This window comes from Tyto alba, unplaced genomic scaffold (assembly GCF_018691265.1).
Source record: "Tyto alba isolate M040663 unplaced genomic scaffold, T.alba_DEE_v4.0 Super-Scaffold_22, whole genome shotgun sequence".
In the NCBI taxonomy this organism is placed as follows: domain Eukaryota; kingdom Metazoa; phylum Chordata; class Aves; order Strigiformes; family Tytonidae; genus Tyto; species Tyto alba.
In genome coordinates, this window is record NW_024881296.1 from 29,258,039 (window position 1) to 29,275,010 (window position 16,972).

The 16,972-nt window shown below is 34.7% G+C and overlaps 1 protein-coding gene across 3 annotated transcripts in view; it reads left to right on the forward strand.

Annotated features, from left to right (window-relative positions):
• The window catches only part of AHI1 (Abelson helper integration site 1), a 95,165-nt gene that overhangs the window by 38,490 nt on the left and 39,703 nt on the right, over positions 1-16,972 (forward strand). For all 3 annotated transcript variants that reach the window (XM_042795927.1, XM_042795925.1, XM_042795926.1), the window contains exon 19: positions 8,889-9,006. In XM_042795927.1, the coding sequence (XP_042651861.1) occupies positions 8,889-9,006 (118 nt within the window). The remainder of the gene's footprint in view (positions 1-8,888; positions 9,007-16,972) is intronic.

Genomic DNA, 16,972 nt, shown 5'->3' on the forward strand with positions numbered 1-16,972 from the left:
CCTGAGGTCATGGTCATGCCCAGGGTCATGCTTTATGAGACAAAGGCACTGGAACCTCTGAACACAGGTCTGCCAACACAGGGGTCTCTGGGCTCATTGTGTGTGAACCTAACAGCAGTAACTAATGGATATAAAATGAAATTGTAAGTGCAAAGTTTGGAGGTCTGTGACTTAGATATATGATTTCAAAATGTAATAGGAATACATTAAAATTTGGTTTAAGCTAGATAGAAATAGAGAATATCCTGATCCTATATGAGCTTGGGTTTTTTGTGTTGTGACCAGTGAACCCTTTCCAGGTCCCTTTAGACCCAATGTTTTTTTATTTTTTTGTTTTTTCTTTGCTACCTAAAAAGGAACCTTAATGAATGATAGAGAAAGTTTTTCTTCTCCTCTCAGCATTACCATTCTTGTTAGCCCAGAGAATGTGTAATTAGAACTAAGAGTTGAATATTGGGCTAAAGCTTTAGCAATTCACAAAAGCTAGGACATTTTTTTATAAAAGGTAAATACAAATTTCTCTATGAAACCAGAATGCAGAATTGGCTTCTTTACCATATAGAGAAATTACAGTATAGTGTATCCTGGCAACAATTATTATTTATCTCTGCCTCAAGGAACTGATGCTAATGTATGTTTCTATTCACAGTTTTTGATAAGAAAACACTTAACCCATCTCTAGTCATTGAAAGAAAGCTTTTCATTCATTGTTACTATTTATGTATTTAAAATCTGACTTCCATCTAGCAGTCAAAATACCAGTTTATAATTTTGCATAACAAGGGGGTGATATATGTTATGTAGGTATGGGGAGAAAGGCTTCCTTTAAAGGTATAATATCCTAGCTCTGAAAGTGTGATTTTTAGATGTCAAAATTTTCATGCTGTAATTTGAAGGAGAAAAAAAAACACCTTTGTAACAGTTAAGGACAGCATCTCTAAATACTCTGTAGTACTAATCCTGGAAACAGTTATATGTTGGCTGTTTTGTCTCTTGATATGTGAATACTTCTAAATTAATTAAAAGTGTGTTTGGCTTTTCCAGTCTTTATTTCATAATGTATTTCTGAAAACTCTTAGTAAAAGGTTATCAAAGTGGTTACCAAAATTCACATACTTAGAGGGTTTAAAGTGCAACATTAGACAAGTAGAATGTAAAAGTACTCTTTCCTCTATATAGAAATACTTACAACTGTTTGATTTTTTTTTTTTTTTTTTTTTTTTTTGTCCTTTGTGTATATTTATTACTGTGCCAGAATTCATTAAGGGCATAGGTGCTGTGAGAGAATCCAGAAGCTTATACCTCAGATTGCGTCAGATGTACTGAGCTTTCATCATTAAGCTGTATGACTATTAAGTATGATTGTATATGATCCTTTGGTACAGTATACATCAAATGCTATACTGTGTAGCTGTTCCAGATGGTCTCCCATTAGTTGAGATGCAAAATACATCTTGTGTGAAAACAGAACAGAATTTACAGCCACTGCTTTTCAGAAAAAACATGCAACCTTTTTAGTGAACACATAAACATAATGCTCATAATATCTATGCCATCAAGTGGAAGAAGCTGGAAACTTGTACTTTTGTCTGCAAGAAAGACCTAGAGTCAGAGCTGGATGCCAAAGTGGTCTGTATTTATATATATGCTACCATTGTCACTCTTGTAAGGATCCGTCTTCTGGGTCATCTTGCTTTTTGTAGATTCTGAAATAGCATGCTTGGCTTCTGGGTTTTAGTGCAGATTGGGAGGAGTTCTATAGTAACTTACTACAACTTCTACCTGAATATGGAAAACTGGAGGGTTATAATATATATAGTGTACTGAGGACTCTTAAAATACTGCTGATTCTGTGAATGTTTCTGGCCAAGTACAAGACGATGCTGCAATTTCTCTGCAGGCTGAAATAGCTTTTTCACTTGATCATACCTGCAATACAAAATTTTTACCTTCAAACTGTCAGAGGGGGTGCTGATATTCTGAATTCTTATATAACACATGTATAAGAAATTTGCAGTATTTTTAAAACTTGTTTTTGACTGAGTAAGTTTGTAGAATTGTCTTAAGTTTCTCTTTAGTTTTTCCCAAAGAAAACCTGCAAATTAATAGGAAGCCAATTTTTTTAGACTGTGCATACCACAGTTTTTAAAAGAGCACAGATCACTGCTCAGACGTTGGTGGGTGATGAGCAATGGCATTGTGCATCACTTGTCTTCCCTTGGGATTTATTTCTCTCTCTCTTTTTTATTCTATTCCTTTTCATTACAATTATTATAATATTTATTATTATTATTATTATTGTTGTTGTTGTTGTTATTATTTTTAATTTTAGATATTAAATTGTTCTTAGCATAACCCAGAAGTTTTACTTTTTTTTTTTTTATTTTCCTCCCCATCCCACTGGGACGGGTGAGTAAGTGAGCAGCTGCTTGGTGCTTCAGTGCTGACTGGGGTTAAACCATGACAGCGGATTCACAGAAGTTTTGAGCAAATTTGTGAAGGAGAGGTTCAGCAAAAGCTGTTGGCCCAATGAACAGATGTTACTGCCAGCTGATGCTCAAGAAGTTCATAAACTATTGAGTGATGAAAGTGGAAGGGCCCACAGGAGAAAAATCGCTCTGAACTTATGCACCTTATCTTTACAGTTTGCTGTTGGAAAACATGAGGATGGATCTTTGGAGTATATAGAGAATATATATATAAGTTATATTGACAAGTGTGTGACATTACCACGTCATTTATGAGTGATTTGTGTGGTAATTATCTGTAACAGTTACTAGTATTATTTTCATTATATCAGAATAGTAAATAATTTTTTAAAAAATCTTTAAAGTTCAGTTGAATTGAATATGTTTATTAAGGTTACTTTTCTTCCAGTTTTGCTTGTGTAGCAATTTCAAGTCAAATCCACCTGGCCCATTGCACTGGAATGAGGGCTTTTAAATTAAATAGGTGCTTTTGAATAGTGTTATATACTTTTTCCTATTCTTCTTCCAGTATTCGTCTTTAGAATGCTAGGAAATGCTTTTCTTACTCTAGGAAATTTTGTTGCAATTATTAATTTAAACATAGCTACTCCCAGCTGCAGATTTACAAAGACGTATTTTATAAGCCATGGTGGAACCACTTTTGGCTCCGAAATCCTATAACCCTTTGCATTTCATTTACTGGATAAAAGTTTCTTATAAATGTTTTTTCCATTTGCCAAGGAGATACTATTGAATCATGATTGCATAAAGTGATGGTTGATGTGAAATGGCTGAAGTATTACTAGAATCTTTATATAGGTAAAATACTACATAGCATATGAAGGTTTTGCCCAAATTCTACTTTATATGTCCTTAAGCAATCATTTGTTATAGAGTAAGGTTTTGGAAATTGTAATGGATTTTCTATATCAATTTATTAAATTTACCAGTTTTAATTATATTGCCTGTGTTAGAAAAAGTTGAACGAATAGCTGTTTTTTTTCTGTGGTTTGTTGGTTTGTTGTGCGTGTTTGTTTTTGTTCCCCCCCTTCCCCCAATGAAAATCTTACAAAGCGGGTCAGATCCTTAAAACCTACGTTTTTCTACATTAGAAGATTCTTTGCTTAGTAAGAAATTTTTTATAAGCATCCTTCATCTCTAGCAAACCAGATGATTTTTAAAACAACATATTCAGAATCAATGTAAAAGAAACTATTGTCTGTATTTTGTAAATGAAGGAACTTTAGCACAGGTGTAGCATGAGTAGTTTCACAAACTCTATCCTCATACTGATCTGTATGGTATTACTGAAATTATTTACTCTGCATTAATCGCTAGTTATCCCACAATTATCCAGTAAACAAAAGAAAACAGGTAAAATATCTTGCTTCTACTATTAAGTAAAGGTCATTGTCTAGGTGCATAATTTTAACAGTTTACTGAAGTGCAAGCCTATTTATACTTTTTTTTTTTGTTTAATAATAATAGGAATGATAATGAAATTTTCACAGAAATATATCTTTTTCTTTTTAAATATCTCTATTAAAAAAAAAAAAAAAAGGATTTTATATATGATAGGAAAAGCCTTAGAGTCTAACCAAATACTTGGGGAGGGATGGCGGGGGGGGGTAGGTTACAAACGTGTGAATGCTTACACGGTTACCTGACTGTATATTGTATTTAGAGTTGTGTTCTAATGTCTTACCAGGAGGCACAGAGAAATAGGCATCTATATCTATTTGACAAGATATGAGGCAGAAAAATACTTGGTGTCTATCTGCCTCAGTAGGAAGAGAAATAAAATCACAGGACAAGTATCTTTGGGTGTGTTTTGTATGTGACACAGGTTACATCCATTTTTCATTTACACTAAAAAAGACATTTTTAAAATTTAACTACTAAAGTCACGGGCATTTTTTTTTTTTTTCCTGGTCATATGTTCTTTAATAGCAAGAATCATAACCAGCCACAGAAGAGGTCACAGTTTACATAGTAATCTACTTGTCTCTTACTGAGCAAGACAAATCTACTTTATACTGTTATTGGTGATGACATTGGCCAATTCTGCTAAAATGTGTATATCCAGACATGTTCTTAACCTGAAATGCCAGTTTTATCCAACCCAGAAAAGGTCATACTCTCTGTGCTTAATGGCTGAGTGAGTCTACACAGCCTGTTTATTACTAGGCCTGTATTTAACTGTTTTGTCTTGTACAAAGAACTTGATTTTCACTGTGGCTAAAAGATGCTTACTATTCCAAATTTTTACAGTAATCATAATTTATTCTTAACATTCTTTTTTTAAAGGAAAAAAAAAAAAAAAAGAAGAAAGCTTTTGTGATAAACCTGTAATTGAAATGCTGGAACTCTCTGACAGAACTACGGAATTGAATATATATATGATTACTGTGTGATGGGACAGATCATCTGTAGACAATGACTATATCTAAACTGTAGGATCAAGCACTTTCTAGCTTCAATTTTCATATGTATGTGCTGGTCACTTCTGGGCTTCTATGGGGAAAAAATAATGGAATATCCAAGTTATGAGGGAACTATTTAGCCATCTAGACGAGTTCCTGATCTGGATAGTCACAGTAAAACGACTGTAGGGAGCATCGAGGGAGTGAACTTGCTTCAGACAAGCAAAATAAATATGTTTCCGTTTTGCCTATGTGTAATGGGATGATATTTTAGCTGTCTTTCCCATTTAGTCTAAAAGTTACTTAAGAGCAGAATAATTAGTCTCTAAGTGATTGCAGGACACCTACCACAATAGAATCCCAGCTTTCATTGAAGTCCTCCGAATGCAACTGTCATAGAAGTGATTGTATTTTTACATAGATGTAAACTTGATTCAAACTTACATTTTCAAGCTGCAGTACTATACTCCTACTTTAAGCATTATAGCAGAATTTGTGTTTTGTTTTTATCTCATTATCAGTTTTCAAATTCTGCAGAATCACGGTTTAATAATGTCTTTCAATCTGTCTTTAAATGTCTTAAACTGTCTTTAAAAGCAGTGTCACAGAGGCCTAAAGTTTCAAAAGGGAAGCCTAAAACTAAAAGAGTAGGAGGTAGTATAGAGCTGGCCAGCTTGCTTTGCCTTGCAAGTACATATGGAAATGTTGATTATATTGGTTACAAAGGTCATAAAATTGCATTCTCAGGAAAAAAATAAAAATTGTTATTGTCAGCTTGTCAAGTCTTGCAGTACACTGTTTTTTTGTCTCATGCAATGTACTTTTAATGTGAAAACTAGTTCCACTGAAAAGGAATATTTGCATAATTTGCATAAAGTTACCCTAATACAAAAAAGAAAATGCAAATCAGCTTTGTTTAAACTTGGCATAAATTATGTAGGTATCCTTTTTCACTATAAAAAATACATGAATGTTATAACTCTTAGTTTTACTCAATTCAGGATAGTAGTAAACTGTGTCTTTGATAAAGCTGTGGTTTGTGCATGAAGCAAGAGGAGCCTGTTGTGAAAAATAAGTAGATTGATGGTTGGCTATCTTAGCCAACTTTACTCGTTGTTGTAAAGGTATTTAGCAATGCCTTACCACAGCATGCATTTAAAAAAAAAAAAAAAAGATTGCTTCACTCTGATCTGTAGGTAGTCTTAGTACTGCAGGAGAATTAATTACTCTTAATAGATCAGTGTGCTTCACCTGGAAACAGTTCTGCTGAATCATTAGTCCTCACTTATTAGCTGAGTGGTACCTTCTTCTGTTACAATATTGTGGGCTTTTTTCCTCTTTGGGTCTTTTAGAGATGTAAATAATACTTAAGAGCTAGTGGCAGAATAGTCATTAAAGCTGATTTTGTGTTTACTTTGGATGGGCAGTCTTTTATAGCTCACCTGCACAAAGCTTCACTGCCACTGAAGGAAGGAATAAATCACTCCTGAAAGACTCCTTAAATTTAAAGCTTTCTTTTTAATATCTCTTTTGTAAAAATCGTTTTTATCTTGTTATTAAGGACTTGGAGAGGAAGGAAGAGTTGTAGGATAGAACTTATTTTATATTTTTAAAAGGCTCCATTTTTTTAAAAAATTTTCAGGTGCATACATTCAATCTTCCAATGTATGTGTATATTGCATTTGATTTCAGAGCATGCTATTTGGCATGTATAATGAGAGTATTTGAGTAATACAGCAGGAAAATAAAGAGAAGCTAATTAAATGCTGTACAGCAATAATTTACATATATAGTTCCATATCTCTTACATAATTCATTCAAGCACCACAGTCAAGACAGGTTTCTCCTCATATTTTTTTCCCTTCAGGATGAAAAAGGGAAGTATCTGTTAAGTGCTAGTTTTGAATAGTTTGCTCTGCTGTGTTTAGTTTGATTTCCAAATGCTGATATATTCAACCTGTCTTCCCTTGTAGTGTCTGAAACCAACTTTTTGATAGCAAATTTGAAAGATAATTCTATGAGAATACTTGACTGGAAAACATACGTTTGTATAATGGGTGGTGTAGTGTGCATTCAGCAAGAAGTTTGTGCAGTAGGGAGATCTCATTTGTCTTGCTGCAGAAGGGCTCTCCCTAGAGCTAACAGTGGATAAAAGATGAAATGCTGGGAAGCTGACATGTTTGCAGAACAGATTATTTCTCTGTGTTTGAGTAAACACATAAGCTACTGGCTTTTCACCATATTTGTGTGTATCAGAGAAAAGTTTATATTAATGAAACTTAGTCACTTGCACCTGTAAATATAATAAAAGCAGGTTGATTTTGTTCAGAAAAACAGGCCTCTCCTTTCTGCTTACATTTCACAGCTACTATTTACTAAGTCTGTTAAATTTGTACGCTGCAGTAAAATCTAACTGGTTTAATGCCATTTTTTGTTTGCTTGGGTTTTTTTTTGTTGTTTTTTTTTTTTTTAGCATGTTCAATGGTTGTTCTGATTTTTCTGTCCTGCTTTTCTTTCTTGTCAATTCGTCAGTTTTGGAGTAGTCATTACAGTTGTGTACAGTTGCTGAGAGTATACTTGACTAGTAAAGGGCAGTTTTTATTATAGTTTTTCAGTAGAATTAAATCCATATTGCTACACAAAAAAAATAGATACATTAAGATGAAGGTCTAATGTAGTAATACAGAGATGGTAGCAGATATCCTCTATGGCTCAGTCATATTACTCAACATGTTTTTAGTGCTATATCACCTGAATCGCAGTACACCTACCAAGGCCCAAATATTCTTCGCTATTGAAACCTGTTGAAATGTTTAATATTTATTATTAAATGATAGAAATAGTAATTTTATAAGTAATATCACTTCTGGAAATAAGTTACTGATTCATTTTGGTTTAGTTGTCTCCTTTTTTTAAACAGAATTTACAAGCCAGTGGATTGAAAATTTGCAAAATGTCATTGTTCTGATGCACAACTAAAGTTTAAGGATCTGATCTAGAGTTTACTGAGTCCAAAGGAAGTGTTCCACTGACTGTGGGCTTTTAGTTGATTAAGTGACCATATGCATTTATTCTAGATTGCGAAGTAGGCTTTACTTTTGAAAATATTAAGAATTATATTTTTTCATGTAAGTAATTCTCAAAAAGTTTAACATATGAATCTATTTTGTTTGAAGAGAGTTACAAATTTTATTTAAGGCCTATTTTCCCTCCCCCTGGCTGTATTATCAAGGCAGACAGTGAAAATATGTTTAACAAGCAGTAAAATTCTCAATTGGATCATGCAAAACAACTAAGATTGTCGTATTTTTTACATAGGCTGTATTGGATAATAAGAGTAAAGTCTGGGAAAGGTTTTTGCATTGTGATAGTTGCATGTATATCAGGAAACTCCATAGCAAACTAAATTTTAACTACATTATCCTTGTTGTTATAGAAATTAAGACTGTAGATATTTTTGTGTGTAGCTTACATAAAGGAAATGTCTAGAGTTTTGGTCTAGGTATGCTTTATTGACCTATACAAATAATATTTTTTGTTGGGACTGGTTTAAGATTTTTCTTTTTTTCTCTCATTCTAATACTAAGTAATCTCTTCGTAGGTGTAGTGTAGTTTGATTACACAAAAATTAGAAGGTATTTTACATTTATAAGTTCATAACCCTATATAAATGTCATTTTATTTTTATATATGAAGATGTAACGAGGTACCAGTTCAAACAGTTCTGTTCCATTGTTTGCACTGCTTGAGAACTTGTGTCCATATGTAAGCATGCAATTCAATTTATACCTGTGTCAATTTTTCAAAGTCTGTGTCTCCAAATATTCTAATTAAAAAAAAAAAAAAAATAGACATTGTTATTTATCATCAACTTGAGTCTTAACTTTTTTCCTGGAATTTAATAGTTATTTATAGTAAGCAAATATTTCTCTTCTAGCTGTTGCATCAGCAAGTAACCCAGGAAATTACACTTTCTGATTTGTCTTTCCTATTACAGGAGAGCTCAAATCTCTTGCTTCCTGCACCATCATCGCTGTCGCCACACTCCAAGCTAAGACTGCTAGGCACTCTCAGCCCTCCACTGAAGCCTCCGTATTCTTTCACTACTAAAAGTGGTGAGTTTCTTTCTTTTTTCTTCACTCTCTGGGGGGAATAGGTAATAACTTCTATGACATTTTTTTTCTGACTTTATAAACTCTGCTGTGCAGCTCTTTCAGGGAGTGTTCTGGTTGTTATGTGTGATACGGTTTATAAAGTGTGGTGTGATACAGTCCAATACTGATATATGTTCCCTTGTAATGCTTTTTTTCTTTAATCTGTACACTTATTTATTAGTGGTGTAAGTTTCTAGAACAGTATGAGATTACCAGATTTTCTTAATTTATTATTTTGGTAATATTTTTATACTTACTAAAGTATCTTAAACACAGGCACTGAAAAACAATAAAATCATATTTTTAAAAGCATATGTACTGATATAAGGAAACAGTTATAAGAAAAGCAGTTTAATTAAGAACCATAGTGCTCAGTAGTCTATTTGCAGTTGTGTTTGATCCATTTTTAGGGGCTTGTTTCTAAAGACATTTTGTATTCAAAGATTTTCATAAAAAGATAAGCAATGAAATGATGCATTTTTGTGATACGTAGCTAATAATATCGGTTGCATTGATAATCTCAACATTTAATAATAAAATTGATAATGTCATGCCTTTTTCTCTTCTTTGCACACCTGTAAAATAAGACAGATAATTGGAACCTTAGTTTCAAAGTGGTTTTATTTTGTATCCTTGAGAAGAGTAAAAATAAGTCCAGGGGGAGGGTGGCATGTATAATGAACTGAAAACAGATAATGGAGATTTTAAATGTAGATAGTAAAGATAGGAATAGTCTCTATAATTATATAGAATTATCTCCTAAATCTCAATGAATTTACGATTACTTTTTCAGAGTGGCAGGGGAAAGGGTCATTAGTATGGACTAAAAGAGAGTTTCAGCATAGCTTTTAATCACTAATTCGCAATGCAAACCATACACCAAGTAACTTCCGTATTTCCATGCTCTACCTTAAGAAAAGACCTTAGAGCTGCAATAATATTCATCTGTTGCACAACAGATGTTTATTGTTTCCAGAGTGTGTAGAATACATATGATCTTACATATTGTGAACATTTAAAATAACCCTTTAAAGAACATTAATGTATACTTTAAGTTGTTTTAAATGGCTATACGTAATATTGCTCAAGACAGTGCATGTTATTCTCTTGAATTTTACTTCATTCAGAAGCACAGATAAATGTGTTGTTGGAGACTTCTTCGATAACACAAACAAAGATAGATGCATGTTGTAGCTGTTCATGTGTACTCCCAATGTAGCGTTTTCCAGAACTGACTAATACTTCAAGAGAATCCACAGGTAAGGCATACTATTTATGCAAGGGAAGTATAGTGAAAAAGAGGCACATTTTTAGTGGTCTTTCAACAGTCAGTGAAAGCAATGAGAAAATTAATATTTTTAGGGGAGAAAGACTATAAAACTGCTAGTGGACTATAGCTGAAATAGATTTTCCTGTAAAAAGATCTTTTAAAACCCTAAATTACTTCTCTGTCATTTTGGGGACCTCCAAGTCATTCTACTGTGTTAAGAGTTTTTTTTCAGTGAAATATACAAGAAAGAGTTACTCATCTATTTCATCTTTCCCCATTGGTTATAAAGTGTGAAGATAAGTGCTCGTGTTCATAGCTCCTAACTGCCAGTTTAATTTTACTTACTTTAGAACAGAAAATCTGTACTTAGACAGATCTATTCATTTATGGATTGTGCTGGAAGCACAAGCCCTTTTTTTTCTGTGGTGGTTTCATATACACAATATATATGCTTTTCTGTTCTTATGTTATTGGGATGTTGCATTGTTAACAACTGCCTGTAATACGGGGATCCTTCATTTTTCTCCAGCAAATTCCTGAGAGTTGTGTTGGCAGTTACTCAGTTTTCTCTTTCTCACACTTCCATGTCACCTTTTGCTGTGTATTTAATGCTTCTTAAAACAAAATGCACAATTCCCATTACAGTGAGGTCCCTACAGGTAACGTGTAAAGCTCTGTTAGCAATTTTTTAACCATGTAACCATGTATGTGCATGCTGTATTAACTTGATAAGGTTGTAGCTGATGTCTTGTGACATGGACAGTGCAGTAGCCTGGATACATACAGCATTTTCTTCTTTTTACAAGACAATTTAATTATCTAGGTCTTGCACTAGGTAGGAAGCAGTAGAAGAATGGGGTATCCTCCTTTGTGATTTATGGGCAGTAGCAGTAATACTGCAGACCTTTCCTGACTTCTAAATCTTCTTGTATCCGGATACATTTGCAGAAATAGCTGTGACTTCGTAATACTTCAAATAAAAGTAATATCCACTATTGCACCTTTTAAACATGCCTATTCATTTTAACAAATGGGTTCTGTATACTCTTGAACATGTAGTATGTTTTGGCTTTTTTTCAGGTGCATACTTCCATGTGTATGTCAGCTTCCATGAAGCCCCAGTCCTTGTTCTGCTCATTACCTTCCTCACTTCTCTCAAGATCAGTTATCTCACGGTTGCTGAGGCAGGACTGCTTTTGTCTCCAACCAGTTCTGCCTTATTCATCATTAGCATGTGCAGGAGTGCAGCGTCCTTGGTCAGCCTGTTCAGCAGCTGCATCAAAAAGTTGTCCCCCATGCATTCCAGAAGTCTGAATTGCTTGTAGCCTGTGTTTCTGTCTCTTGAGCAGATACTGAGGTGGTTAAAAGCCTCCATGAGAATCAGGACCTGTGACAGTAAGGCTTCTTTGCTCTGTTTAAAGAAGGTTTTATCCACCTTCTCTTTTTGATCAAGCACCCTGTAGCAGGTGCCACCCAGCAATGTCCATATTTTTGGCATCTCTTCTAATTCTGACCCATATGCTCTACGACAGACTTGCCCACTGCTCTGTGGCTCTGCGCATTTGAGCCTCTTCTGCCTTCCCTACAGCACTCTCCGCTCTTGTCTTCCCTATCAGTCCTTCCTAAGGAGACTGTGTCCACAGGCTCTCACAACACTGCATTCAAACAGTAAGAAACATGAATATAGGAATACTTCATGTGAAGGAAAAATTCATGAAACACTGAAAATATGGTTCATTTATCATTCTAATATAGCCCCTTCCCTCAGCAACAATATTTGTGAAAGCAAACTTGAGTTGCTTGGAAACCACCTGGGTTCATAGGTCCTTGAGTATTTCATAGTGTGATAGCAAAGATGGCATCTCTTATTTCAGTCTTCCATCTCTTCTGTAATGTTTGAGAGACTTCTGCTGAGCACCCATTTCTGATTATTTAATTATTTTTTTAAAAGGTGAACTGTTATCTTTATGAAGGGACTCCATATAGAGTGAAACTATCTGCTAGGGATTGTTTTTCTGCATGCTCAGCTACTGTAACTTGGAATTGTAAACTAATAGCAGATCCTTCCTTGTCTCCTTAAAGAGTTTGTTCAGTTATGGTTTTTTCATCCCTGATCTTGAGTTTTACATTTGATGCTTCAACATCCTAACTTACTTTGTTCTAAAATAAATAATTCATTATTTCATCATCAGAGAGCTTTAGCACCTTTCTCAAGCACAGATGAGATGAGTAAAGACAAGATCACAGTATCATTGAGGTGGGAAGGCACACCTCTGGACACCATGTAGCCCAACCCTCCTGCTCAAAGTAGATTGATCTAGAGCAGAGTGCTCAGGACCATGTCCAGTTGGGTTTTGAATATCTTTGAGGATGGTCACTCCACAACATTTCAGGACAACTTATTACAATGTTTAAATGTTCTCACAGTAAAAGGGGTTTTTTTTATGTTTAAATGGTGTTTTCTGTATTTCAGTCTGCATTTGTGCATGAGATTATTCCTCCTTGAATTCAGGACTTTGCATTTCCCTTCACTGAACTTCATGAGGTTCTTGTTGGCCCATTTCTGCAGCCTATCCAAGGTCCCTCTGAATGACAGCATGTCCCTCTGATTTATCAGCAACTCCTCACAGTTTTTCAACATCTGCAAACCTACTGAGGCTGCACTCAGTCCCATCATCTGGGTCATTAATAGAGTGTGCGTCCCAGTATTGACCCCTGGGGTGCACTACTAGTGACTGGTCTCCAGTTAGATTTCATGCAAGTGGTTACAAACCTCTGATCCCTGCGGCTCAGCCAATTTTCAGTCTGCTTCACTGTCTGTTTACACAGTCCATACTTCATCAGTTTGTCTGAGAATGTTATGGGAGACAGCACTGAAAGTCTTGCTAAATTCAAGGTTAACAACACCTACTGCTTTCCCATCAATGCTATGGAGTGCTGTGCAAGAGATATATTTGAAGTTTTGTCAAGAGTATGGTTAGAATTACTAGAAAAAAAGTAATGAATTTTGACAAATAGTAATTAATGAAGTGGGTACCACAAAGCACATAAAAGATGTGGATTAACTTGTTTCGTATGCATTACTTCATTGGATAAATCACTTCATTGGAGAGATTTCTTAAGATTTAAAAAATAATTTCAATTAAAGAAAATGTGCTGTGTACCTTCCTCTCACAGAGATCGTGCTGAATTTGAGAATAAGGCATGGAACTCAGTTTCTTACTGTCCATCCTGACAGCCTGGCAGTTGGAATTTTTCATCAAGAGTGTAACTCATTTTGCCAGTTGGGGTTTTTATGTCTGCCTCAGTAAAGCTGCAGCTGAGCTGATAGCTATTTCAATCATTTAGAAAGTTTTCTAGATATGTGTCTTTGGAGAAAGTCATCCCTTTGAGTTTTAGCTTTGTAATTTGGATTTATAAAGTCTTCCGGCTGGTCCTATTTTTCACACTACTCAAATTTCTCCATGTGTTATATATAGCAGATTACTTTATTCTTACTTGGTTATTGTGTAGTGCACTTTAGGAAATCTGTCCCTAAACGTATGTAATGTTTAAGCTTGCTGAACTCTTTTTTGTTCTTTTTTTTTTTTTTTTTTTTTTTTTTTTTGTAATAAGAAAATTTCTCTAAGACCTGTATTTGATAGTCAGAATTGAGGTTTTACCTTCCTTGTGCTGTATAGCTCAGCTTATGTTCATGTTTCAGTGCTTATTTTACCATACCCATCCTATAGTACTACTCTTCAGCACTACACTGTAGCATTATCCAGGACTTTCTCTTAAACATCTATCTTTTAATCCTATCTTTTCCTTGTCTTGTTTTCATCTTTGTACCTTCCCATTTCCTAGTTGTTATTTTTCAAACTAATAAGGAAGTAGCAAAAGCTCTAGCTTTCAATTACCCTTTCTCTGAGAGTCATTAAAATACCCTCTGGTTTTGCCTTCCTTTCTTAAGATTGTGGGCATCTTTGGACAATGAAATCACCTTCCTCTACTCTCAGACACTGTTTTGCAGATCTGTGGCATGCCATGAAAGAAATGGCCCACATCTTTAGGCTTTATTCAACAATGACTCTTCAGTAACTCCCACTGTGTTCAGGGCATGTTTTCTAAAAGAAGTTTTAGGTTTCAAGTAATTGTAATTAGCAGCGACCCTAATTGTTAACTATATGGGAGATTGAAACTCCACTATAAATACCGCACAGATCTTTTCCCTAAATTTTGACTTCAGTAAAACCAGTTAATTAAACTTGCTCTTAAAAATTAATTACGTATGTGCTAGAAACGTGATGGCTCTTGTATCTTTAAAAAAAAAAATCTCAAAACCAGAAAATACAATGCTTTGGCAGAGTTGAGAACAATTTGAGATTTTCTCTCCATTAACACAACTGACAGTCAGAGGTGTTTTCCACCTACATAAAGTGAAAGCTTCAAAGCACTCTTTCTCATTCTCTGAAGATACTAACAAAACTGCGTTTGCATTTAAGTCTTCTGTTATATTTGATAGACTACTTAAAGCTTCTTTTTTCAGTCTCAAGCAAACAGTGAAATAGGCTTCTACATCAAAGATATCAAAAATACATATGCATCAACTAAATGATCTTAAAATACTATATTGATTCTTGGGTTTTTTAGAAGCAGAAAAAGGAGATACATCAAGTAACAGAGTTCACATTTTTGCAGAGATACTGCAGAAACACTGTCAAAAGTTACAACCAGGTGTGTATGTTGGTATTGTTGATTACATTTTTTTTTCTTCAGCATTTCATACTTTCTTCCCAACTCTGTAACGTCCATCTTCAGTACTACCACAGTCCTGGAGGACTTTAATGATTTTGTTTCTTTGCTTTGAGGGTATTTATCTTCTGACATAATTTTGTGCCACTCAAGGAAGAAAGTGCGTAGAAAGCTGGTTCAGTGTGGCATTATTCTTTTAATCAGTTACTAAGAAGTTTTCAGGGGGAAAAAAGATTAATGCAAACTATCATTGAAAATGTATCAAATGAACAATTGTGTTTTACTATTAAAATAGCTTAGTTTTCTAAGTTGAGAATAAACAGTAATAAAATATCCTGAAGAGATATTTAACAAAATAACAGAGTATATCTTAATTGAAGATTGCATATATGTGTACTATATAGTCAAAATATAACAGGAAATGCAGTATTTGTGGTATATCTCTGGCTGTGTTTGGGTACAGGTTGGTGGCATTTTCAGGGAGGACTGAAAGAGCTGATTGACAGACAGAAGATGACTAAGAGAAAGCACACAGTACAGGCAGCAGCATTGCCGGCTTTCCCACACTACTGTACTGAAGTTAGATAATGCTGACCTTGGGGGACCATTTTTGTTTAGAGGAAGTGCCAGAAGGAGCACCAATTGGAGAAATCTGTTTACTGGGATCCAGTCCATGAAGGGAAATTGAATGACACACAGATCACTGATTACGTACATGTTACTGGGTTGGTTTTTTTTTTGATCCTAACATGTTACTGTAAGTCCTATATTTTATCAAATTTTAAAGTAAGAGTGAAATCTCTTCCTATTTATTTTTTTTTAAGAGAAATAACTTGAGTGTGTGTAAAAGACTTCTTGTGGAGAATATAAACATAAGAAAAGAACTCTGCATTTTGGCTTGAAAGAATCTGGTTATATCCCTTCCCTGTTAAACTGTAATGTGTGTTGCCTCATTAGCTCACCCAACAGCTTCGTTTAGATTTTCTGTGATGGGGAAAGCAATTAAGTCTGCAGGACTGCACAGAGCAGAGCTATGGAGATGGTGTAGCAATTTGCCATAATGTCCAAGTCACTTAGAGATATTCCTTTTTAGCCCCAAAACTTCTTAAAATTGGGACAGGACCATATTGTGGTGAAGCGTACCAAATACATACCTAACAGTGGGTCAGTACCCATGCCATTAGTTGAAAGTGGTTTCAGTGTAATAGAAGCTGCTAGGAGGAATAGGTGATGATGGGAACTAACTTTCTATATTTTTATATATGAGAGTGCTTAGAACAGGGAAGTAGGTGGGGTTTAATAATCTCACAAAGACAGTCAATTTCATTAGTGTCAGTGAGTCTGGGCTGTTTTTGTGATATTAAGAAAATAATGAAGTGACGTTGAGGCATGCGCTGAAGGGTTTTAGTATTTTTTTTCCCTGGTGGCCTGATGTGTTATCTTTTCCTATTTATCCTTACTACTACAGAGGGAGAAATACAAGTGTCCTGTCACTAGGGGATAGTCGTAATGGCCTCAATACGATCAGGCAGTCTGCTGGGGGAAATACCTTTGATTCATAGTCTACTACCAGTTGTCTTCAAGTCTTAGAGTATATGGAAATACAGAACACTATTAGTATGTCCTGTAGAGGTGCTGCCAAAACAGAAAGTGGTCTAAGAATACATGAGAAGAAATGCTTTCAGAATGGTTAGCTTCCTGCAAGCTACAATCTGCTCATGGTAGATTATGCCATGTTTTTGAAAAGGGTGAATATGCATTAAGATGAAAGAAATATGTGCCCGATGCTTCTCTCACTTCTTGGTTATGTTGTTATGCAATTTGCTTTTTTCCTGCTCTGTCATATATTTGAAAAACTGATCCTGCCTGACACATTTTTCAGAAATTTAGCCTTTTAAAAATTTTCAAGAGATTTTGTCTAAC